This window comes from Cricetulus griseus, chromosome 8 (assembly GCF_003668045.3).
Source record: "Cricetulus griseus strain 17A/GY chromosome 8, alternate assembly CriGri-PICRH-1.0, whole genome shotgun sequence".
Taxonomy (NCBI): domain Eukaryota; kingdom Metazoa; phylum Chordata; class Mammalia; order Rodentia; family Cricetidae; genus Cricetulus; species Cricetulus griseus.
Window position 1 is genome coordinate 20,412,990 of NC_048601.1, and position 26,853 is coordinate 20,439,842.

Below are 26,853 nucleotides of genomic sequence, written 5' to 3' on the forward strand. Positions count from 1 at the left end.
TCATAGCAAGCCTATCAAAGGCTTAAAAGCTAACATCCACATATAAGAGACAGAAGCTCCTGCTTCTAAATTATATGCTTTTATTCGACTTTGCTTTGCAAACCACTCCCCGCCACAAACCTTCTACCAATAAAAGGCGAAGAAATGTCTACATCATTTATTTCCAGAAACAAGTTGTCTTTGGAGTGGTCGTTCTTCATTATGATCTGACCCTTTGTTTCTTCCCTTCTTGGTAATAGAATTGAGCCTGCAGATCTTCACTCATAGATAGAAGACACTTTGTGAGAAAGCCGAGACACTTTATCTGTGTTGACAACTGTCTAAAGTTCCATTGGCATTTTCTGACTTGGTAACTTGGACTGTAATTGCTTCCATGTGACGTCTCTAGCAAGCAGTATGTCGGAGCCGTCACTGTGGATTCTAGACCTATCATACTGCTATGCAGAAGTCATTGAGAGATCAAGAGAAAAGCCAGCTCTCCTCTGCAGGGATTTTCATCTTGATGATGAATCATTTCAGATCATGAGTCTATCCTCTTCATAAATAAACTCCTTTCTTTGGTGGATATTTATAAGGAGCCACTCAAGGAAACCACAAAAACCATGGAAAATTAGTTTAGATTAATGTTCTTTCTGAAACTCTTGGTCTAGTGTCTGCAATGCATACATGGTCATCACTTGATATGCATTTAATGGAGTCAGGGCAATGTATTCAAGAAACCACGATGTACTTCCTGGACATCAAGGCAAGACATTTGTTTCAAAAGCCAAAGATTGCTAACAGACATAGGGGAGCCGGGGTAGATGGTAACTCTTCTATAAGCCCTGGGCACAGCACTGCATTTGAGATATTCCTCTATCGCTTACTCATCTGGAAGCCCAGTTCCAAACTGGAGCTGAGCAAACACAGTCAAGAATATGAACCAGACACAGCCTGCCCTCTGCAGAGCTCATTCCAGCATCCAGAGGTTATTTCCTAGCAGACTCCCTGTGCTCTTGGGAGGGTGCCACTTATACTTCCGGACCATCAGTAACTGTAGTAATCTCTATTCAGGGTGCTTACATGAGACATACATTTCTGATCATTGATGATAACCTGCTTCTCTGAGCTCTGTGTGTGCTGATTACAGTACCAGTCCAGTGCTCGGAGACTTACCGATAACAGACCCATGAAGAAGTAAGGGAGGGAGCCATCCTCCAGATAGAAGAAGCAGCTCACAGAAGACAGAATGTGCTTCAGTGGTGCAAGAGGAACTAGTGTCCAGCTCAGCCTGGTTCCAGTATGGGATGTGTTCTCATTGTTAGATCATGGACCAGCTAGCGGCTCTCTCCCTCTCCCCTAAAGCATGCCACACACTCCCCCTCTCTCAAAGCTGCCTACAGAGTGCTCCTGTAGACTCAAAACTCTCACCAAGAGCTGAATTCTCTCCTTCCACCTTGTAGCTGTGAGACAACCTTGAATCATAACTTAATTTCACTACTGATTTCCGCCTTCTAGCACAGAGGTTAAGTCACATGGAACCTTCCTCCAATGTCTCTGAAACCCCTTTTGTCTGATGGCACTGAAGAGTCTGTCGCCCTTCATGATTTCTTTGCTCTATCTTCAGTGCAAAGGCTTAACTCCTCTAATATTCCAAAACTGAAGATTCTTTTCCTTCAGGGCCCCCATCCTGCTATACACAGCACCGGCCCCCTGTTAATGTGCTCCTGCTCCACAGCCTTGATGGCTGCCTGTGGCTGCAAGCTTTGCATGCTCCTAATAAAGCTCACTAGAAGGGTGATTTTGTCTCAGAGTCCTAGTCTCTCTCTCTCTCTCCCTCTCTCTCTCTCTCTCTCTCTCTCTCTCTCTCTCTCTCTCTCTCTCTCTCTCTCTCTCTCTCTCGTGAGTAGTGAGGTGCACAGACTCCAGGCTGTGACCAACTAAAGTCTGATGTTTAGTTCCATTGTTCACTCACACTGGGCCCTGGAGCAGAGTCTCGGTTTCCTTACCTGCCCATGCCAGGGTTGGAATTTTCTGCTGCCACAATTCTTGCCACCCAAAGAGAAGTTCTAGTTCTAGGAGGGATGGATGATACCAGAGATTTCCCTTTCTATACATGTGGGAGTGAGGAGGAACCACTCCTCCGGTGGTTTGATTTGAGGCCTGACTGCTGGGAAGAAAGGAATACACCCCTACTCTAAAGTCCAAATAATGTTTCTCACAGAGGACATCCTCCCTTGGAAAGGGAGTCCAGGCTGGCAAGCATGACTTAACAGAAAGTTCTAGGAGTTTCAAGAAAAAGAGCTAGGTTGGTCAAAGGACCCTTTAAGAATCTACTCATCTGTCACAAATGTCATGTTTCTAAAATTTCAAAGACTCTTCCTTCTTTCCAAGTCATCTTTTACTCATCATATTCTGATTCCAGTACTGGGAACCCTTGGAAAAACTCCTGAAGCCAACCTCCACTGGTTTGACCATTGAGCCTGAGTGTGGGTCATAGCCTTATGATCAACAATCTGTTGACCATTGCTGTAGAATGGGCAAATCCCTTCCATGGTGCATTCACTAAAAGGGACAGAGGACTCTTCTCTAACCCTTTGTGTGTGTCAATGGCTTAGATTTCTTCAGAACACCACCACACCCCCTTACATAGAATAAGACAGATGTAATGCTTGAGCCTGGGGAGGGAGCTATGAATGGCATCTTGATTGATCTCTTTTGAACTATGGGAGTGAGAAAGATGAATAGGAAAAAGGGGTTGGCATCCAAGTTCATGACATGAAGCATCCTGGAAAAAATGAGATGGGGTAAAACCCTTCATAGGAATCTGTGAAGATCAAACAAGGTGACAGATGTTCAGTTCTCATCCCAGAAGGTGACGCCTGTGGAGTTCTCTATAGGTGGTGATAATCCTGTGCACTGTTCCCTGTCACTGGAGTTCCCCACTGGGCTCCAGCAGAGCACACAGGGCCTAAGCAGCAAGTCCAAGGCAGGTAGCTTCAGCCCAGTAAAGGAGGCTACAATCTGAGCCAGGAGAAGTCATTGTAGGTGTGAGTGAAGTAACTGGCTAAGCCTCTCCAGGCTTCTGTCTAGTGATTACTGAAGTGAGGTCAGTGCAGACAAGTAAAATTATGTCAAACTAGTATAGGTTAACCTCGGGGAATCCGAAGGGCTCCCAGCACTATAGAAAGAGCAGAGGGGCACTTTGCAAATAGGAAGGAAAATTCTTTGAATCTTAGAAACATGATAGAATAGTAGGAGTTTCCCCAAATTTGATGATGCTCTTAAGACTCCTATGAGATGACTGAGCTGAAAGAAACTTTTCTATGAGTATTTTTAATTAGAAATAGGAAACAAATTTTGATGAGACCTCTGCATTACCTCTGTCCTCGTTATTACGGCATTGCTCTGAGAAGGCAAAGGGCATCCAGCCAAAGGTGTGAAGGAGAACATTTTCAAGTATTATGAAGATGTCTGAGTCAGATGATGGAAATGAAGGGATTGGCTACAGTCTGTGAGGTTTGTAACACTAGCCTAAATTTTGTTGTGATTTCTATTGTCATGCAACACAAAAATTCACTTTCGTACCTAGTTATATTTTATAATTTTGGCTACTTTTTCTTAGGTGCCTAAGACTGTAAAATCTCTAGTTTCCATGGTGCCAAGACCGGCACATCATTGACTCCCTTTTGATACAGTGTGTGTGGAAAGGAGCTTTACGTATGCAGCTTACGTTAAGTTCCCTTTGTGTTATATTCAAGTGCAGGAGTGTTTATCTCCGTTCATGGCTTCAGAGGGCTCAGTCTATTGGCAGCTGGCCGCATGTGCCTGGGCAGAGGGAGTATGTGGTAGAAGACAACTATTCACATCAGGGTAGACAGGAAGCAGCAGAAGACAGCAAGAAGGAGTCGTGGATAATAGACTCAAGTGAGCTACTTCTCAAAGTAGGCAGAGTCCCTCCACCAGCTAGGGAGCAACCACTCAACACACAAGTCTCTTCAGAAGATGCTTCATACCAGAAGCCCAGCATTGGCCAAGGGTAAGGAAAGACATTCAGAAGGAGAAACCAGGAGCCAATGGCGAGACAGATGAAAGGAAGAAGCCCTGCCTTGTTAAAGACTGAGGCAATCAATTGAGGCAAGGACAAGAGAAGCTGAGGAGACAGGTGGGTACAGTGAAGCCAGGTGTCGGCAATTAAGGAGAGCAAGCAGGAAGATGACGTGGCAGAAGAGAAGAGAGTAAGAATTCGGCAAGAATGAGGCCCTGGGAAAGGACAGAGAGGCCTATTTGAGGGGCCTCATCTCAACCAGCAGCCTCCCTCAAAACAAGCAACTGTGGTTCCTGATAGAAGCTGACACATGCTCTCTGCAGAGCGGATGCAGGCCAAGCTGAGTCCATCATGCTGGGAGCAAACTAGGAGCAGGTTCTGGTGGGGGATCCACGTCAAAAGGATGTCTTTCTCCCTTAGGATCCAGGGCTTCATCCCCTCTAATTGAGCAAGACAACCTGGCTCAGAAGCCTCTGTCCTCTGTCTCCATCAGACTAACAGGAAGTGAGAGGAAGCCAGGGCCTTCAAGCAGAAGGGTCCTGAACTGACAAGCCCTGTCTCTTTGAATTTCCACCTGGATGTTGCCTTGTTCTTTCTTTCTAGAGAAAGCAGCTGTACAAATCATGACTCAGTCAGCTCCACTGTGTCTTCCAGCCTGCTTCTGCAAGGATTCATCCCTGGTGGAACTGCCATTCCCTACCCTGATAGACAAGAAAAGGGAAGGTGTGTGTGTTGGGTTGGGGGGGGGGGCAAGAGGCTAGCCAACTGTGCAAATAGGGCTGCCTGCTGAGGCTGCCTGCCTTCAGAATGTATGCGGGCTGTGCATGAAGGGCGGGGTCTGCTCTCTGGCGCCCTCTGCTGTAGCTAAGAGATTTAGATATTAGAGTGGGCGGGTGCAAGAGTGGAAATTGCAGGCAAGGGCCATATGGGTCGCAGATGGCCAGGGTGCAGGTTGAGAAGATGAGTCAAATGGGAAGGTGGAAGGTAAAACTGAGTCATCACCAATGAGCCACACCTTCCATGTGCCCCATGCTATAGGGAACCTAGAACTGTGCGTGTCAGAACAGAAGGAGATGTCAGGGCTTACCCCGTCCCACCCCTTGGCTTGTTGGATGAGCAACAAACACATCTTGGAAAACACACTGTTGGTAAAGTTGAGGAACCCCTGATACAGGCAATGCAGGACAGCAGTTGACTGGTGGGTGGCCAGGGGAGTTGTCACATCCTCTTGCTTTATATAATCAAGTGTTTAGATGGGACTTAGAATGGACTGAGTAGGGGAAGACGATGGGGAAAGGGCATCACGGTACTCTAGGAAGGGCGTAGTACCGGAGTAGAGGTGGCTACGACAGAGCCCTAAACGGTTGCAAAAGCAGGTGGTGGACACGGAGATCACACCCTAGACAGTCAGCCTAGAGCCTCAGTGTTTCCCTGAAGTTTTCAAAGCAGTTGGAATGCGTTATTGGAACTCACTGTCAACCTGGAAGAACACCCTCCAGAGATGAAAAAGTGAAGAAGCAGGCCTTTGCATTCCAGGCACGTTAAATGAAAGAAAGTCACATAGAGACATCCTAGTCAGATTGTTGAATTGTGAGAATCTATTTTAAAATCTCTCATGCACCGAAGCAGTAGAAACAAAGGACTTGAAAAGGAATATCCATCAAGCCAGTTCCAGAGGCCGGTACTCCGAAACCCTGTAAGAACGTGGATTAATTGCATAGCCACGATGTTTTGAAAGAGAAGATGAGGACCTGAGAATGGCAAATCCAGCCAAGTCCATCATTCCAAAGTGAAAGCAGTCCAGAAATGCATCTGCTGAGGGAATACAGCACTCACATACCCCATGTCTTAGGTCAGGTTCTCTGGAAAGCAGTCCCAAGATGAAGGGCTGGGAGCTTAACAGAGAATGTGTTCCAGAACAATGGGGGAGGGCAGGATGGAGGACAAGAGAGTTGAGTAGAAGGAAAACCTGGGCTACAGGAAGCACCAGGAGATCCTCAACCACCCATCAGTACAGGGAGCTCAGTAACTGGAGGAAATCCTCAAGGGTGATGCTGGACAAGACAGGAAGAACCTTAGCCCCACTGTGCCTGTCCTTGAGAGGAGGCTAGCCCAAAGCAAGGATGTGATCTTGCCCTGGGAAGCTCCCTTATACTTCCCGAAATTCTGAGAGGGTCTGACTTGTGACCATCACTAGATAGGGCTGTAAGCACTGGAACTAAAGGGATGCAGCAGTATCTTTAACTAAGTGTGTACTTTGGCCAGCTAGTGAATGAATATGCTAATATAAAAATGCTATGGTTTTCTTATTCTTTCTTTTAAAAAGATTGATTCATTATTTTATGAACAGGAGTGTTTTGCCTGCATGCATATGTGTGTACTACATACATGCAGTGCCCAAGGAGGCCAGGAGAAGGCATCATATGCCTGGGAACTAAAGTTGCAAATGGTTGTGCTGGAAACCAAACCAGGATCCTCTGCAAGAGCAACAAATGCTCTTAACTGTGGAACCATCTCTCCAGCCCCTTCCAAATCTTTCTTAACACCAGACTTTGCCGGTTTATAGATTTTAAAGACGTTGCAAAACAAATTTGACCCTTTGGATTCTCCATCTAATTCTCAGTTTCAGAAACACCTCCCACAGGCCAGTGGCATCTCACACAGCCATTTAAAGAAGACCCCCCACCCCCATCTCATTTTGTAACCAATGACAAATGCATTAATAAGATTATAAGGTTGTGTTGGCAGGATTTACAACAGTCAGACTTCCATTTGTCTCGCAGAAACACAAACTTAAGTATGACGAAACCATGGCCGCTATTTTGAGACGGGGACTTAGCAAAGAGTTTCTGGATCCTTGAGAGCCTTGCTGAGAAGATAATTTCATTTCCACAAATGGACTAATCAGTATGGAAGGGCTGTGAGGAGAGACAGCATGAAGGCTTTGCTTCTATTTGTTACACTTACATTTTTTTACATAAAGAAAATGCCACCACATGTGGTGATGCATACCCACCAGCACTCTCAGGAGGTAGAGATTGGCGGGTCTCTGGGAGTTCAAGCCCAGCTTGGTCTACATAGAGAGTTCTAGGCCAGCTGGGGCTATATACTAAAACCATGTCTAAACACACACTATACACCCAAATAAAAATAGATCTTTAAATCTTCCTCAATGAACACACAAAATTTTAAAAATTAAATATTATTTCAAATCAACTCATGTGACAGCCTATATTGTAAGAACACAAACTTTCACAAAGATATTACTATATCTAGAAAAGGGGAATAAGAAATGAGCAGCATTATCTTCCTTTTCTTCCTTCATTATTTCAAAGTTTTATCCACAACATTTTCCTCATGCAACATAATATAACAACAACAAAATATTTCTCAGACACTCAGAGAAGAAATTTTAATGTTTGTTCTGTTTTTAAGATCCCTGCCACCCTCTCTCTACCAAGGAGAGTTCTAAAAAGTGTTCTAGAAAGTCCTGTGTGAACCTATTGGCACAGTCCAGATGGAGGACAGCCAGGTGGTAACAACTCAATGCTTAAGTTTCTCCTGTGAACTGTGACCTATTATATCATTGTAGTGGCATCTTGCTTTGCCAGTGAACTTGTGATGGTGGCCACACCATATGGGCATGGCTTCAGGTGTTCAGATGTGATCCCTTATAAATTAGAGGGGCTGGCTCGCTCTCTTGGATTTCGGTGAGAGCATCTTCTGGAGCAGGAAGACCATGGTGGTTATTTACTATTATTTGTGTAGGTGCTTCCCTAATAAATACCTATTTATCATTAAAAATAAAAAAGAAAGTCCTCCTTCTTAGGTACCCTAACAACATCCCCCATAGCTACTGAGCTAAAGCATGGGCACGATTGGTCTATCTGGTATCAAGTATGCTTCTGAGATCATTAGAGCCCAGGATGAGGGTGAGTCATTAAATCCCTCATGCCTGGTGGTGCAACAGAGGGCAATGTTCAGTTTTTCCACAGCAGGAATCCACATAGGGTCAGATTAGCTTACCCTTTGTGTGCTGTGTACACCTCCTCGACTCCATCACACCTGATACTGAGGATGTGTGCCTAGGCCACCACAGTCTGAAGATTAAAGCAAATCCCCACCTGTAGGATGGGAAAAGGTAGATTCCCCACCTCCACCCCCTATTCCCACCCCCCACCCCATCCCCACCCCCCACCCCCGCCTCTAACCCTTTACCTTACTTGACTTTCCCATTTTGCCATAACAAATGAAAGGTCAGGCTCCTGTTTGCTTATTGTCTCTTTGCTCAGTAGGGTGGGGCTGGGGGTTCTTTTATTGGATAACATTTCCCAAGTGCCTTTACACACTAAGCAGATGCTAGGTGAATCAGTAGTTCCTGCGATAAAAGAGTTGATGAACTTTCCCGGACAGGGATGAAGATCTCCTTACCAGGACATGCCTCTCATGAAAGATCTCCTCATCCCTCTCCAGAAGAGAGGAGGAACCAACAAAAAGTTGCCTGAAACAGGGCCCCAATTCTTATTTCATTGGTGTCCAATGCCCAGGATGCCATTAGAAAAATCCTGGTCTTCAGCTATGTGCAAACGGTAGTCTTGTGCATTGTCGGCACCAGACATCCTCTGCTGGCTTACAGGCAGATGCTCTTAGGGAGGACACAGAAGTAAATCACCTTAAAACAAGTTAAGTGGGAAACAAGCCCAATAAACACATTTTGGATTAAGAAAAGAGATAATTTGATGAACTACATGAAATGAAAATACATAAAAAAGACATTGATTAAAATTGTCATTAGAAAAAGATACAAGTGGAATGAGTCTGGAAGCCACTATAATTATCAATGTTGATTACACTTTTGGAAACTGCCAGTGAGTTTCTTGTCTTCATTGTCATTTTTGGACCATTTGACTCTCTCTTGATGTGCAAATTTTACCTTTGCACTCATATTCAAAAATGTTTCCTGTGATTTAAGATGGGAAGAAGTGGACCTAAACTGTAGGCAGCTCATGGACGTGGTTCAGTCAGTGTTAAGTGAGCATCTTAGAGATGGCCACAAGACTTGACCATTGATTCTCATGGGTTCTGGAAAGAGGAATACCACCAACACTGGATCTCTGGATACCCCCTCTTGTTTCACACTTGGAATATCCATGCCATTAATTCTCCTTGAAGTGACACTTTCCTCTCATTACCCACCCACCGACCGCACTGTCTGCAAGAGAGCTACATCTGTGGTCAGCTGTTGTCATGTTTCTATGTTACTCTACTTAGTACCCAGGCTCCAGGAGTAGTTATGGCTATAATTATGGTTGGCTGAAGGATTACTTGTACAGAAGCCATCTGGAACATAGTGATCTGGGACATGTTATCTGGGATTCTAAGAGGCATATGTGTACCTTTACCACAAAAGAACGGGCTACATTCTGGGGTAAGGGTTGGTGATTGGTATAATCCTGCATGTGCCCAGGAGGGATCTAGAAAATGAAGGAGGCCCAATTCTAGATACATCCATCCGTCTGCTCTCCTCTGGAGCAAGGCCTACTTTGTATCTGCTAATCAGGCATTAACTAGTCAGACTGGCCTGCATGGAACTGGAAACATGTCTAGGTGGTTTGGCAGCTAGTCCCTGGGCAGCAGGAGGGGCTGAGAAACATGATTGGCAGTGATGAATGAGACATGACCTTTGCATCCAACTCTTCATGAACATCTCCCCCAGACAGCCCTGGAGAGCTGCTACCAATTGACTATGTTGGTATTTCAATATGCTCCTCTTGATACTCTATAATGAATATAAAATTGAGTCCCTACTCCTCTCTTTAACACCCCTTACCTGTCTCAACTGTTCCTTTCTTCCTTAACAAAGGAGAAGCAAAGTTACCACCACCTGTTTATTCCCATTGTTTATAGTCTTTCTGACCACCTCGAGAGATAAGCTGAGTGTACCCACACTTCCTGTGCCCCCGCCCTTCCTGTGCGCCCATGCTTCCTGTGCCCCGCCCCCACGCTACCTGTGCCCCGCCCCCACGCTTCCTGTGCGCTTTATTCTACCTAGCGTTTCTTCACTGCATTTACCATTATCTAAAATGCTACACAACTGTGGGTTCATCATCTGTCCCCAGACTGGAAGCTCTGTCAGACAGGAACTTTCTCTTTTATCGCCTGCTTTATAAGAACAAAGTTTGCCATACAGGAGGAGGAGAAAAGAAGAGAGAGAGAGAGAGAGAGAGAGAGAGAGAGAGAGAGAGAGAGAGAGAGAGAGAGAGAGAGAGAGAGAGAGAGAGAAAAGCAGAAGAGAAAAGAAAGACAAGGAGAGAGAAGAGGGAGAGGGAGGGAGAGGAAGGGAGGGAGGGAGGGAGGGAGGGAGGGAGGGAGGGAGGAGGGGAGAAGAGAGAAACAAGACATCAAAGACAAGAGATGCATTTAAAAAAAAAAGAATTTTTCCATTGATTTTATTTTAAATTTGAACTTCCATAAAAGGTGGTTAGTTGCATTGCATCCAAGCATAGTTGTCACATGAACTTCAGATGAGCCCAGAGAGGACCTTTGTCCCTACCATCAGGTCCAGTGGCCAGAGAAATCAGTCCTGTAACTGAATTTGCAATTGCTCAGCCTTGTAGTGGTCCCAGTCACAAGTGTCTCCAAGAGGTTATTTTAGGAAGTGGGTAGTGACAGTGATAGTGGGCGCTAGAACGGATGGGGCCATGACTGGACTTCTTCCACCTAAAATGATGGTGACGTACAAGAAGGGACCCCAGGGTATCCTAGGGTTGAGAAGCCCCAATGGGGTACCAACTCCCCGCAAGGACACAGCTCAAAAGAGGACCTAAAAGAGAAGTAAACTTCCAGTTTCTGAGAAGCAGTACTGTTCCCTTCCCTCCTGCAGGCTTTCACTTTCATTTTCCTTTCTGTTTCTCTCTCTCTCTTGGAGACACCCACAAGCCAGTTCCCAGCAGAAGAGGAGCCATTGTGCTACGGGAACACGTGGCGTGCGCATGCGCGTTGCATGCCTCTTCCGCTGCCAACTGAGGGCTCACACGTTGGTGTGCTGGGACCCTGAGGATGCTATGCTGCCTGGCTGGCTACGGCCTGAAGGTGCAGAGCTGGCTGCACGGCTCCTCCTGCTCCGATCCCCACCACCCTGGCTCCTCTGGGTGGGCTCATCGGCCAGCTTGACCTTCTCATGCTCCTCCTTCAGGAAGAAGTCCACCAACAAGCTCTTCTCTTTCTTGATCTGGTCGCTGATGTCCGTGGGGATGTCAGGAATCATCCAGTCCACGAGGACACTCAGGAACATCACCAGGTTCTGCCGAATCAAGGAAGAGATATGAATGGTGAGGCTTGGCTGGGTGGTGTGATACATGAGGTCACAGGTGGACACTAGCTCACCACTGTCCACCCTCTCCCCTTCAGAGTGACCATCCTGGTGCTGAAGACGTGGTGAGAAGGGAAGAAACCGAGCAGAATGCTAGGCATTCTTTACCGGTGAGCCTGCGTCCTTTGATGTCCTTACTGATAATGGTGCCCCATTAGTAAAATTCAACCTACCCCTGGAGCAGCTTTGAGTAGGGATGAGTTAATAATACATGTCAAATACTGGCAATGACAAGACATGGTAAGTAACAGCTAGCCAGTGGGCCTTCCTTTCAGGAGGACCCAGAGTGCACCGTTACACCATCCACAGAGTGTCTTGTCATGCCCTTTGTCCTAACACTTCCAGGCTTGCTCTAGACTGGGGTCTCCAAGGAAGTGACCACAAAGCTTTCTACTGGAGCCTCCAGAGAAGTGACCACAGAGCACAGTGGCCTCTGTAGGGCTGCCACTGTGGCAGTTGCCCCCAATCATCTCCCCAGCTGTCTCTCTGTCTTCAATATTAGGGACCTTAGTTGTTTTCACTGATATGGCTTTAGCCCAGCCCACCAACGTCTCATAGTCTCCTCATTCTGGCACTATCAGGGACTCTCTGCTGGCAATTCTCTTTGGTCGATGCCAGGCTTTTGTATACACTTGCATGCAGTCCCCTGCTGCGCCACACCCCTGGGATATACAGGTGGGCTAGGAAAGCCTTTCCTGGGAGCATTTGCTCTCTGAGTGAATGAATATCAGGCTATGGTGCCTGGCATGGACCAATACAAGCCCGCATGTTCTGATTGCTGCTCATTTCTCAAGTCTATGCTCCCCACACATTCACCCAACACATCCCTCAACTTGTGATCATTTTCTGTCTGCAGAATACATACTTGGGTGTCTCCTCATTCCCCTTTGGGGAACCAAGACAGTCACAACCCTGGAACTCTACATCATGGTCCTGGGAGCTCAAGGAAAGACCTTGGGAACAACTGCTTCCAGAGGCTCCCAGTTATTTAGACTCTTCCTCTACCCACTGCCAACGACGTGAGAGGCCTGTGACATGTGACATATGGGTAAGTCAGGAGATGGAGTAGGTGAAGGGGGCAGCAGGGGTTGTCTAGGCAAGTTTGCAAGCATATCACCCCATCTCTACAGAGGAAGAATAGCGTCTTCTTTGGGTGAAAGACTAGCTGGTGGGCTTCTCTACATCCTGGACTGGAGTCTGAGGGGCAGGACACCCTAGAGCCCCCCAGAGACCTGCCTTCAGGGAATACAAAAGCCAAGGGAGCTGAAGAGAAAAGGATTGGCTTTGTGCTCTGGCCCCTGCTCAAAGATCAACAGGACCCTGAGTGGGAACTCGGAGCCCTGGAGCCCAAAGAAGCTCAGGGACCACGCAATTGGAGCTGTTGCTATTGTCAAAGATAGGAATCATGAGCTCAAGTTTGCTATTCATTCCAGGGTTGGCTAGATGACTCTGCCAGCCCCTCCAACCAGATGTCTCCATGGTAAACAATGCTAACAAAGGAGAGACCCAAGAGCTCAGAAAGAAAGTTGCCGAACTTGAGCCCTTTCTCAGGCTGACAGAAGGGATGTGCTGTTTGTCTGTCCTGGGGCTGAGACTCTGGTTTCAATAGCTCCTCATTTTCTTTTCTTCTCCAGTTTAAGTATCGCCACTCTGCAACTTACTCTACATCTGCCTGATAACTCTGCTCCCGGTCTTATTTATCTTTTGGCCAAGTCCACCCATTCAAAGAAGCTCTCTCTGGGGACTCCTCCTGCTTTACATTTATTGCTGCCTGCCACATGTGAACTCCCCTATGTTGCAGCACACAAATGGGCCTCTATCCCTTGCCCTCCACACTCAGATTCAACCAACCGTGAATCAAAAATAACAGAAAACAAAATCACACCGGCGGGGACATGTGCAGGCTTGTGCTGCTCAGTGTTTCTTAGACAAGACAGTTCAACACGTTCATGTGGAGTTTGCATCGCATTAGTTATCGTGTCATCTAGCAATGATCCAGAGGGTACTGGTGGGTTACACGCAAATGTGATGTCGTTTGTTACAAAGGACTTTAGCACCCTTAGGTTTTGGTATCCCAGAGAGGTATTAACACTCGAGCCCATGTAAAAAGATGACTGCACCATAAGCATATGGCTACGAAGGGCAGGCAGAACACTTTCGCAGTCTTCCCCAGGCATCCTGCATCCTGTCTAACCGTCACCTGAACAACTCACCTGGAAGATGATCACGAAGGCCAGACGGGCAGACAGAACAGACCAGTACTGCTTGGAAAACTCATATGGGTTTGGTGCCCAGGGTGGCTCTCGGTAATCCTTGAACCTGCGCAAAGAAAGATGGAATGCTCAGAATGGGTGGGGACTGAGAGGTCGGGGCAGACGGCTCAGCTGGTGAAGTTCTTGCTGCAAAAGCATGTAGGCCTGAGTTTGGCCCGAGAAAGGTGGGGGTGGTGGCATGTGATTGTCATCCCAGAACTGAGGAGGGACAGACAGGCAGATTCCTGGGACTTGTCAACCAGCCTAGCCTACTTGGAGAGTTTCAGGACCCAATGAAAGACTCTATCTTTAAAGATGGATGGCTCCTGAGGACCAACCTGAGGCTGACCTCTGCCATCCATATCATGTGTATAATGTGCAGCCACACACACATGCATCTGCACACAGACACACAGACACAGACACAGACACAGACACACACACACACACACACACACACACACACACACACACACATATACGCACACATACACATACACACACACATGCACACACATGCACACACATAAACACACACACACACACACACATACACACACACACACCCTACACACACAGCTGTGAACCGCATGAACATAAATGCACTAAATAAATAGTTAAAATGAAAATATAAATAAATAGTATAGACCAAAGGCAAGGAGATATGTTTATGGGTGAAATCTCAAGATTTGAACAACGGATGAGCTCTTGGCTGTGGAAGTTGGGAAATAGGAGACAGGGGGGAAATCCATAGCCCAACTAACAATTGTCTGTGGGATAAGAGAATCCAAGTCCACAAAAAGTCAGCCTGGGGTTGCATTATTCCATTTCTCTCTCCCAGTCACCTTCTAAAGCTTCCTTTGGTGTCAGGATGTAGTTTCCAGAGGAGCCCACAGATAATGAGAGTGACCTAGGTCTGTGTAGCCATCGTATCTTCCCATTATTCTGATAGGGGCTTCCAGATGCCTCATCCGGTGCTATGATCAGTCTCTTCATCCCATGTAGATATGACCACCAGTGGGTCACCCCGGGGTCTTTAGCCAGCAGCTTTGGAGGTAATCTTGCTTCCCAGCTGTACCACTGAAGCCAAAAGAAAGCTGACCCAGCCCAAGAAGGAGGTTGCATGAATTGGGGGAGGGTTATAAATAACGAAGCTTGGCCAACACTCTTTCTCGTCAATTATTTTCATGGTCTATCCATGTGCTTTATCAGACATCAATGCCTAACATGAGCATCTGCCTCCTCAGGCCCACACAGAAACCCCATGTTTTGTTTCCTGTCTCGGCCTTTTCACCCCTATTTTGTAATGAAGGATGCTATAGATATCTCATTTGCCAACCCTGGAAAAAATGTCAAAGCTTGGTATCAGCCCAATGACATTCACACACCCATTTTCATTGTGAAATTCAACAAGCCTTTTCAATGGAAGGATGACAACCCCTATGGCAGAGGAAGAGTTGGGATGGCATCAGGCCACCCAGTAGTGTCTGTGACTTCTGAGGAAGCAGAGTAGAGACCTTACCCAGGGAGAGACATCATACATAGGGCACATAGCATGCATCCAGCCATGAGTAAGAGAAAGCACTTTCCTGCATGTTTTGACTTGTAATCCTCCCAGGAAACTCATGCAGGTATCCCACATAGCATGGCAGGAACCTGGTGGGCTCAGAATTCAAGGATGTGGTCAGAGATTTAAAAGCAGGAAGAGATAGTGGCAAGGTGAGTTTCTAAGTCTGGCTGGATCCAGGCTTGTCCCTATTACCACAGAGCACTTCATCTGCAGGTGAAGTTAGAGGTGGGTTCATAAGTGGAAGTTCTCTGGTTCCCTTCCCTGGGCATGAAGGAACCAATGCTGTAAGAGGTCCACAGTTAAGTACAATGGCTTCTAGTTTCCAAGGCGAGGCTAGAACATTTGAGGCAGAGGAAAAGCAATATATGCACAAAGAAAAGACCAGAGCAACGGAGGCAGCAACAGAAGGAGACAAGCTGCATGGCAGACACTGGTCTTTCCACTAGGCCTTGGCCAGAATCCTCACTGCCTGGCTCCCCCACTTCCAACAGCTGATCGCAGCTGTCGCAAGCTTGAGTTGACATCTGGCTGTAAAGCAAAGCTAACTGCAGCCCAGCAGAACAAGGTATTCAGATCATCCCTGGCTGAGGACGGGAGCATGGAAAGCTACACAGAATGCTTGCTATTAGGGAAAGGGAGAGAGACAACAGGAATGGGGAGGGGAAGGAGGGAGAGGGAAGGAGACAGAGAGAGGGGAGTGAAAGCATGGGTCCCAAGTGAATGAGATGTCTTGGGAGCTGAGAAAAACCTTTCTAGACTTGCCCAGTCTTCTTCTGTACGCAGATCAGGGGCTGCTCCTTTCCAGTCTTCTAGAGGAGGGGTTCCACCCCTGCCAGGGCTTGCCGTGGGGGACATCCCTCCCCAGGCACAACCCAGTCCCTCCCGGCTGCAATGGAAGTCCATTTCTCCCATTTCCTAGCTCCGGCTGTGAGGGAACAGCTGCTCACTGAGCTTGGTATGAGAGCCACTGCATACTCCTCCCCTTCCCGTCTAAAAAGAATCCATAAATAATCAAATTCGGCTTCCAACTCTGCTACTAACTTAGCACATCTTTTAGGACTGTCGCTTTGCCCTCCCCTGGTGTCCAAAACATGTTTTGAATCTAACAGGCACATTCATATGATGGAGGATGAGGGGTGGTGGGAATGGTGGGTCCTGCACAGAGATCTGTCCAGAAAGATTGCCCTGAAGACAGCGCTGTGCTGACGAGCAAAGGGTGTCTCTGTTGTTTGGTACTGAAGCCACAGCACAGGAAACAGTGGCAAGGAAGTGCCACTGTTTCACACGCTTGGCGTCTGTTCACATTGCTCTTTCTAAAGTAGCTTTCTGACCTGTAGAAAACAACAACAACAAAACCCCTCTTGTTTAACATTAATGAGTGGACATACACTATCGAGGGGAAGGTGACACCAAATGTGAACTTTACTGTCTGCAGTGAATTGATAGATTGCTTTAGCCTACCTAGCATATCCTCATCCGTTCATCCATCCATTCCTTCCTATTCTGTCCCATTCCTCCAAAGCCTGTTTGCGACCCACTGAAGAGATTTCACAATCTGCTAATGAACCGTGATTCATCATCTGAAGAGCACAGATTCCAGTAAGCTTGTGCCACTGGATACGTAATTGGTTGTTTACATGCCAATGTAAGTTCGGGTTACATAATTTTCTTGTTTGAAATTTGATCCTAAGCAGTCAGGCTTATCAAATGTTTTCTCTAAGTAACTAGAAGACACTCGCTAAACAAAGAGACAATATGCTTTAAGAATAGAAGAATCTTCAAAAGGCAGGTGGCTAATGGGCCTCATTGTTCCCACTGTTGTGGTAGCAATCTGTGGTGCCCATTTTGTTTTTTAAAATCCAGTGCTCAGCACTGAGTGAGTCAGGTGCATTGTATCTCTGAACTCAGTACTCCAATTCAGAAAAAGGAACCAAGGTAGTGTGAACCACAGGGCTGAGGACACAGAAGGGGCACACTTGCTCTCCAGGCCCAAGAATGAAAAATATGTCTACAGGTGTGCATGTATACTCAACGTTAAAGGAAGACACAGCGAGAACTGAATAAGACAATGTAGGTAAATATGATTTCTAGAAGCTTCTGAAAAAAAAAAAAAGGACACAGAGGTGTCTCCTGGGAGATAAAGTCTAGGGTGGAGATGTGAAGAGAGGTTTTTTTTTTTCCTTTCATACACAGATATGTGCACACAGAAATATTTTCATAAGAAAAGTTCACCAAGTTCTCTGCAGGGATAGGGATGGTATCCAAGGTCTCAGTGCACTCCAGACAATTCCATCAATTCCACTGATTTATAACCCTGCCATAGAGGTGCAATATTTTAAAAAGATGTAATTACGAGCAACACTCAGTTGACTCCAATGATTTTATACTGAAATTTCAAGAGCAAAATTATAGTGTTAATCGGGACAGACTTCCATATAACAAGTGAAACTGATTTTTTTAAAGTCAACTTTTTATTTTAGTTTTAAAATTATATTAGTACTATTGTGTGAAAAAAATCACATGGATGGAGTTAAATTTGAACATTACCTAAAGAAATAAGTTTCCCTTTAACTCAAATTATGTTTCATTGTTATAAAACAAACCTATGAAACTGTAACTTCAAGGTTCTGTAATCCCAACTATGTTGGAGAAATAGAAAGGTGGGGGGAAAGGCTGGAGGAGGTCTGGGTTTGCACAGGGGTTCAGGTGCAGGCAGGACAGAGATGGAGCAGTGACCTGTAGGGTTTGTAATTTTTATAGGACTATATTCTTATATTACATGAACCGTTAGATTTTTTTTTTGAAAAGCCCTTCTTTTTACAAACATAGAAACCAAGGCTCTGTTATTTTGCTTTCTCACCACTGGGATGGACTACCTGATGGAAGCCACTTGAAAAAAGGAGGGTCCACTGTGGTTCACAGTGTGAGAGAAGACAGTCCACTGTGGTGGGAAGGATGACTGTAGGAACTTGTTCATGCCTCATCCCATCAGTACATAGAGCCTGGCAGGAAGTAGGGCAGGGCTGTCAACCTCAAAGCTGATTTACTTCCACCAGAGAACACCCCACCCACCTCTCAGGAGTTTCAGAACCTTCCAGATCAGCACTGGCGGCCAGGTACCAAATATTCAAGCACATCCATGGGGGCACATCCCACATTCAAACCATATCAAATGCATAGATGGAGAGGAAAGAGAGACTCCCACTCAGAGGTTACATCCTCATCCCATCCTCATCTAGAGGGTAACCAGTGACTGTGAGATCTGCCACAACCATGAAAACACAGAATTGCTAACAGGGAAGAGGCAGCCAAAGCAACACCAAGGGGCTGGTCAGCTGCCATCAAAAAAACTTGTTCTTAGATGAAGTGTTAGCTCCATAATGAATCAGTTAGTGTATGCCTCTCTTGACTCCAAAGAGTGGTGTGAAATGTTTTTAAATAGCCCCACTAGAATTAAATTTCATATTAATACTGAAACAGTTATGCATGATACTTTCAGACCATCTGAGCTGCCTTAAAAATGCCGCCTGAAACCAGCTTTTAGCAGAGAACAGTAGAGGCAATTAGGAGCTAATGAGAACCGTGTCAATCCAACAGTTGGTAAAGATCAGGAAGCCAGCCGACACCTGGGAAAGCCGACTACCTCTGGTGTCACCATGAGACAGATGTGAAGCAGCCACAGGCTGGAAGGAAAAGCACCTCTTCAAAGGCTTTTCACAGGATCTTGGGAATATGGAAGTGCTTATGCCCAGCAGAACCTAGCAGGAGCCAACTGAGGGTGCCTGCTTCTGCATCTTCAACACCTCCAAGCAGTCCAGCTGGGGTGATGGTGCCCATGTGTGTTCTTGCCCCGTGAACTCCCTACTTCCTTCCTGCTGAGCCAGGAACTGAGGTACTATTCAGACCCCAGGGCATGGTGGCTACTTGACCTTGTCAAATAGTCACTAATCATGTCTGATGCCTGACATCTTGGGACTGCTTGAGAAGCAGCCCTGCTGGAGCAGTTCAATAGCCGAAGCCAGAATGTCTCCAGAAATGTTGGGTTTGCCTCTCAAAGTTGCAGATGGGCAGTCAAAGACATGTCTTAATGTCTAGTACAATTTTTAAGACCACTATCCCTGATAAACTTAGGTCAGAGACCAAGACCTCAGTTTTATGTGACCATATTTCAGAGATTGTTGATGGCTGGGAATAAGAAAGACCATCAAGTTCCCAAGGCTATTTGCCAGAAAATCAATGTAAACTTCATTTCCTGATGCAGAAGCAATCACAAAGCTGGGCTCTAGGGCTAGTCACTTGCATCTGACCCTCACAGTATTTATCTCACTCCATCTGCCATGTTCATATTCTCTCTCCTCTCTCCCCTCTCTCTCTCTCTCTCTCTGTCTCTCTCTCTCTGTGTGTGTGTGTGTCTCTCTCTGTCTCTCTGTCTCTCTCTCTCTCTCTCTCTCTCTCTCTCAGGCCTACATTATATAGATATTTCCATCAACAATTCTTAATATGTTTGACATACTATATACATGCTGACCTGTTTCCTAGACATCCGCTTACATTTGAGTAAGCATCTCATCTCTTCACCATAACCCAGTCACCTTAACTATCCACAGAGAGACAACACCCTGAAGACTCCACACACATCCCTGTGACCAGTAAGTTCTGAATCTGAGCTCTACTTGTCCTTCTCATTCTAGCCTCTGTCTTGGACACAGTCTTCTTCATGCACCTCTTCACCACCCAACATCCTATTGGCAGTCCACCCTCCACTCTTGTGGCCCTCATCCTGTTCGCTGGCCAGACTGGCTTTGCCACATGAATGTGACATTCCAACAAAACTATTTGTAAGCCAGATACAGTAGCCCATGCCTGCAATTCAAACTTTAAGTTTTTTTCTTAAAATGTATTAGCACTTCATTATAAAGGACTTACAAGTAAATAGCATCGTGCAACAAAATTAACCACACATAAAGTCTGTGCATCTCAATAAACTTCTACACAGAACAGCTATTCTGAGGCTGTGGTGCTTCACATAGGATTTCACAATTTCACTATTAAATATATCTGTATGCACTTATCTACTACTCAAAGGTGAAAGATTCCTGACTAAGTTAAAACTCAGAAAATAATTAGCTTTATGTCCTATTTTGTGACTTAAAATACCAATGCTCTCTTTTTGGGGGGAGGTGAGTTCAAAGCCAGCCTAGGCTACATAGTGATTTGGCCAGCCTGAGCTACACGAGAAGACCCAACCTCAAGTAAACAAACAAACAAATCAAAAACATAAAATACATGATTCCTGTGGCCACTGAATTCCTCATCCTTCATGTTTCATCCCCTTTGAATGCTTACCCCAAATGTTTAACTCTGAGTGAGATGCAGGGCTGCCCCTGCAGTGACTCCATTGGACGTTTCTAGAGTGGCATTTTAATCACCTGTCCACAGACTCACCTGCTCCATCTGGACCTTGAGACAGAAGCACTGTGGTGTTCTGGACTGCAGAACCCGCATCAGGGTTTCAAACGCATCTGTACAATGACCCACCATCCTCACTGGTACTGAAACTAGCTGCTCCAAAGGTCATTCCAGATTGATGCTAGGATGATTTGTTTCTGCAGATGCGTTTTCTTGGCAGAAGCATAGAATTAAAGTATACCTCCTATACATGTCCCTACTGGTAATTCTGTCATTTGTTGGCAGCAGGCTTCTTTTACTAAATCTTTCTTTCCATCTCCCCCACACTGTGTGTGTGTGTGTGTGTGTGTGTGTGTGTGTGTGTGTGTGTGTGTGTGTGTGTGTGTCTGTGCGCGCGCGCGCGCGCGCGCGCGCGTGCGCACAGATGTGTATTTGTTCACAGGAGTACAGAGGACAGCCTGTGCTGGCAGTCCTTGACTTCCATCATCTTTGAGATGGAGTCTTTGTTCAGCACCTGGCCATCTGGCCAGTCCACAGGCTTCAGGGGATTCTCTGGTCTTTGCCTACCATCTTCCTGTAGGAGCACTGGGATTACAGATGAGCAGTACTGTATCGGGCCTTGTGTGGGTTTCGGGGATTTGAACTCAGATCCTCACACTTGCATGGCAACAGCTTTACCCTCTAAACCATTTCCCCATCCTCAGAATAATTTTGCACAGGTAATGTAACACCATACTTTCATCTACTTGTATAGAAACTATGAAGAAACTATCAGAGCTTTGTACATAATTGGCTGGGGAACCCAAAGACTTTAAGGCAAATGCAGGAAGCTCACCCCTGCAGGTGCTGACATGTGCCCAAACAATGATTTGGGGTCCTGAGCCTTTGCAGTATGGAATGAATAGAAGAAAGTCTGCCTGATTTGTCATGACAGTTGATACCAATCACATGGAGCTTGAAAACACAGTTGCATTGAATAGAGCAGAGTTGGGAAAGACAGGATTTAGATTTGTTCAATTGAATTAGGCCTTGTTCAAAATGAGACCTACCCCTAGCTTCCAATGTGGATCCATTAAAGTCAATGTGTTTAGGAAACATAACTGTTACTGGGTGATCTTGAGGCATGGGGAGGAAAGACCCATGGTGCTCTATGACAGACAGGTGCTTCTAGACCTGCCGAAGAGACAGGTGGCGTTAGCCTTGGCTCCAACTGCTAAGAGTGGGCAGCTGCACTCTTGGAGAAACACGATTTGAGCTTTAGTCTATAATCTTAGAGAAATCCCAGCCTTCCCAGCTTCCCAAGTCTTATCAGTTTCTTTTGATCCCATTTTTCCTCTTTCCTTTTTTTGATAGACTGAATATTAAAAAAGATTATTTCCATGACCACTTTCAGCTATTAAAATAACTTTGTGCTTCTTACTTTCCAGGGCCTGTTTGTTTAGTACAAATCTATTGAGTGACTTCACAGGCAACACTAGAGCAGACCCAGATCTTACTAGAAGAGTCTTGCAGCTTTGGCACAGACCCTCCACACTAAAGAACTTGGCTGTTGGAGCAGAACACCAAAATCCAGGACCATGGGCAGACAGTCTAGCAAACCAGACAGAAATAGTGGCCTGGGCAGTGCCTGGTCTAAGAATAAATCCACATTCAAGAGGACTTCTGAGGGTTGGGCACTTTGTAGGCCCAGCTGTAAAACCCCTTGAAACATCTATTTTCATATAAGCTAATGGGTAAGTCCACTTGTCTGCTGGGGGCCTGGTCTCTGTTGTTTCATCTTTTCTTGGTTGGCTACAGTTAGTGTCTTGAGTTGAGGATGAGGATGCCATCTGTTTAAATCAGAGGTCATCAAGCTTCCTGGCTTGGGATGACCCAATCATCTCATCTCACGGTTTCAGACTGCAGAGCTGAGCTTAAACAATTCTCTTAGGAGAGTCTGACTTTGAGTCCCAAGGTGAAAGCATGAGTGCATGCTCACTGCTTTGACTACACTGAGATTACATTCTCACCTGAGTCAGAATGTCCACCCTCAAAACAACCAAACAATGCTGGTGGCGGCAATGCAAATTAGTGTAGTCTCCATGAAAATCAGTATGCAGTATCTCAAAAAAATAAAATAAAACTACTGAGCCATCCAGTTTTGTCACCCATGTGTACATTTCCAAAGCAACCTAAGTAAGCACACCATAGAGACAGATGTGTATCCATATGTTTTTGAGACAGAAACTCATTATGTAGACCAAGATGGCTTTGAATTCCCAGAAATCCACTTGCCTCTTCTGGGATTAAAGGCATGTGCCACCATGTCTAGCCCTGAATATCCATGTTTACCACCGCTCTATTCACAATAACTAAGAAATGGAATCAGCTTAGATGTCCATCAGTAGATGGATAAAGAAAATGTGAACTCTCTCTCTCTCACACCACACACACACACACACACACACACACACACACACACACGCACACGCACACGCACACGCACACGCACATGCACACGCACACAGAGAAGGATCATTTGCTTCCACCATAAAGAAGATTGAAGCCATGCCATTTGTAGAAAAAAATGATTAGAAATGGAGACCATCAGGCTGAAGGAAACAAGTCAGTCTCAACAAGCTAAGTACCACATGTTTTTCTCACATGCAGATTCTAGAATTTTTTTAAAGGATATGAAACTAGAAAGGAGACTACTTAGAAGAGGGGGACCAATGGGAGGGGGAGAAGAACTAACTAAGGAAGTAAGAGGATAGGATGGTCAAAGTATATGTTTGTGTGTATGAAAATAATATAATGAGACATTGTTTTATCTAACTCATATATTTAAGAAAAAATAAGAAGGAAGCTACTGCTTTGATGGGGACACTGGTAGCTTTTCCTAAGACACAACTGGAGGGTAGCCTGAGCAACCCCTGCCAGCTCCACAGCATCTGCCCCTGGTTTCTTATTCTGAAAGTTATTCTGTGTTTTCAATATCTGAGGTGTGGTCTTTAAGGATTGACTAGGATTGTCTTGTAACCAGCATAAAGAAGGGTCAAACAAGGCATTCCCTTCTGCTCCTCTGTTGTTAGCTTTCCCAGAGAAGTCACATTCCATCCCTTGGCTTCAGGGATTCCTGGAGTGGTGTCTTTCAGCCACCTTAGGATATATCTGGGAGGCAGGTGAAAACCACTGCTTGGGTTTCCAAACATCGTTGACAAATGTAACGTGACTGACGTCTGACTCAGCATATGCAGATGTTGGATGGCAGAAAGGGAGATTACTCTAGTGTAGAGCTATATTGACAATGGAGTTGGGGGTAATTAAGGAGGACATTTGAGAAGATAGCAATTACAACTAATATAAGGTGTGTCACAACTCCTGGAGTGGTATAGTCAAACGCTGGGTTTGGATAGCATGAAGAATACATGAGAAGCTGTGAAATCTGGCAACATCTTTAGAATGATATGATCTTCCCAGGATCATATCATATTGATCTTTTACTGTTTTGGCTGCACTGAGATTCTAATCTCTCCATAGTCAGAATCCCACTGTATCTTATAAAATCAGGTCCTAGAACCTTCCTTGACATGTCAAAAGAGCCACAGTTTCCCAGCCATGTCCAGACTCAGCCTCCCTCCTATGTCTATCACCAACTCTACCACATATCTTGAAAAAAAAAAAAACAAAACTCATCTCTGTGACTCTAGTCCATGCCCACCACAGTTCACATCTCAGTGATGCAGCAGCCCAGATGCCTCCCTGGTCTCTCCAAACCCCAGGTCATCTACCTCTCTGAAATAATACCCATTACCTAAACATACACTGTGTGTGTGATTTGATTCTCTGGTGGCTAAAAGGCCATATTGAAGATGCTGGAGGATTTCACAGCTTCTAGTGTGTTCTTCATGCTGTCCGAATTCAGCATCCTGGCTTATATGATCCTGGGAGTTCTGACACACCTCATATTGTTTTCCAGTACTTTCTTCTCAAATGCCCTCCTTAACTGAAACTCTACTGTTGGGCTCCATGCTGGAACGCTTTCCCTTTCTGATATTCAACTCCTTGCAGCTCATCCAGGAAGCTTATCTTTTCCACTCTAGACCCTTGTCATCTCCACGTCATTCTTTGAATACCCACTGTGCACATGGGCCTACATGATGTTTGAATTTGTTATTTCCTATCCTTGACAACAAGTTCAAAGTTAGACAGCACTTGATCTACGTTGTAGCATCTAGCACAGGCACTTGCTAATATTTGCTGGTTCAATTAAGTGAATCCATAACAACTGGGACCAATAGGAGATGGAGGGAAAAAAGAATGAGCCCCCCACCCTCCAGGTCCTCTATGTAACCCTTTGGATCTACTGCCTCCGCCCTCCTCCCCCACACTATTTTACCTGCAAAACTGAACCTCCTGGTCAAACTGCGAGTTTTCTGGCTGTGTTCCCTCCTTCAGCTGGCTGACATTGAAGAAGGAGAGGGTGTGGTTCACAAAGCCGTGTAGAGTCCCATTGTGACTATAGGAGTACTGGTACACAAGACGGGGGATAAAGTCGGAGGTGACAGCGATGACAAAAGCCTAGGGGACAGAATCACAGACAGAATCACTGGTCTGAATGGGTGGTGTCTAGAAGGCACAGAGGCGATGCGAATGAGGGACTGACTGTCCACTTCGTGGCACACCATCAAGAGGAGCTACAAGGGTCAACAGGGAAACTATCTATAGTATGCTCAAGTGCCTGCCCCTAAGTTCATATGGCTCACAGTTCTGGACAAAGGAAGTGACAACAGTGAGTGTTGGAAGCTTCAATCCACCTCTCAGATACTTGGACTGACACTGCTGCTGGCTGAGCCAAAACAGAGTTCAAGGTGCTCTGAGAAAATCCCTTGTGATGGGAGGGGCACTGGTGGATTGGGGAAGAGAGCTGGAAGCTGTGTACATCTGCCCCAGGGGTACAGAGAGCTGGAGGCTGTGTACATCTGCCCCAAGGACACAGAGAGTTAGAGGCTGTGTACATCTGCCCCAAGGGCACAGAGAATTGGAGGCTGTGTACATCTGCCCCAGGGTTACAGAGAACTGGAGGCTGTGTACATCTGCCCCGAGGGGCAAGAGAGTTGGAGGCTGTGTACATCTGCCCCAGGGGTACAGAGAACCAGAAACATAGTTCTACCATTTCCTCAATCAGATCACCATCAGTGCCTCATGCAATAGAAGCTGTTCCTTTAGTCATCTTACGAAAGGAGAGAGGCAGAAGGGTAGCAGGCCATACCCAGCCCACACAGCATACGGGATGTCTAAGTGCTCTACAAACGGCCAAGAGTAATCTGAATGCAGGTGAGTGATTGCATGTTTGGATTTGGAGTTACTTTCTGCAAAGAGAACCTTAAATCTTTCTGGCAGCTGTTTATACTATATTCTGCACCAACAATTAAAGCCCCTTAAAATCTGGTTTCGGTATTTTTTTTCTAAATGTGCGTATGTAAGTGGGCCGTGCCCATATTTGAAAATTAATAACACACTTGTAATTGTCACGACTGTGATTTACTGAGCACTTGTTTGTCCCTCCATTATCCTACTTCATCTCTAGAATGATCCTAGGGGGTGGCTGTGATTTCTATGTCCTCTTGTTTTGATGAGTCAGCAAGACTTAGAGAGGCCGGGGAAGCAAAATGCGCTGTCACTCTGCAGTACAGATAGACAGTAACCAACACTGGGGGTCCCTATTAGACATGGCTCCAAGTAATAGCTGACCCCTTTCTAATTGTGCATTATTTCTAAGCATGAAAATAGGTGCCTCCTACATCAAAATATTCAACCTGCATCAGACTGACTCTGCCTCTCCTCACACCTCTTGATCATTTATGGGCAGGTGTCAAGGAACCAGGTGAGAGCCAGAATTAGTGTTCTCCTTTGAGGGAACATGATCTATGGCTTTCTAAATGTACACCTAGCTGGCTGGTGCCTTCTGATTGGGAAGACCAAGAGGGAGGCCCTGTCTGGCTCCATCCTTCCAGGGTATAAAAGCAAAGGAATGAGAGTCCCAACAGATAAGATCCCCTTTATTCCTTATCCTAGATTAACTTACAGGGTACCCAAGTCCTCGAAGGTGATCAAGACTTTGCACTGAGGGTATAGAGGAAGCATAACTAGAAATTGAAATCCAGGCAAGATTCCAGGCTCTGTTTAACTAATGGGTAGATACAGAATGGGAAGAAAATGGCAGATAGGTCAATTTCTTCTG

The 26,853-nt window shown here is 45.7% G+C and overlaps 1 protein-coding gene across 1 annotated transcript in view; it reads right to left on the minus strand.

The window, feature by feature from the left end:
* Positions 1–10,473: 10,473 nt before the first annotated feature.
* Ano2 (anoctamin 2) overlaps positions 10,474–26,853 on the minus strand; it is a 258,087-nt gene continuing 241,707 nt past the window's right edge. The window contains exons 21-23 of the mRNA XM_035448746.1: positions 25,009–25,190; positions 13,613–13,718; positions 10,474–11,330 (exon numbers count right to left, since the gene is read on the minus strand). Coding sequence (XP_035304637.1) covers positions 11,058–11,330; positions 13,613–13,718; positions 25,009–25,190 — 561 coding nt within the window. The 3' untranslated portion in view covers positions 10,474–11,057. The remainder of the gene's footprint in view (positions 11,331–13,612; positions 13,719–25,008; positions 25,191–26,853) is intronic.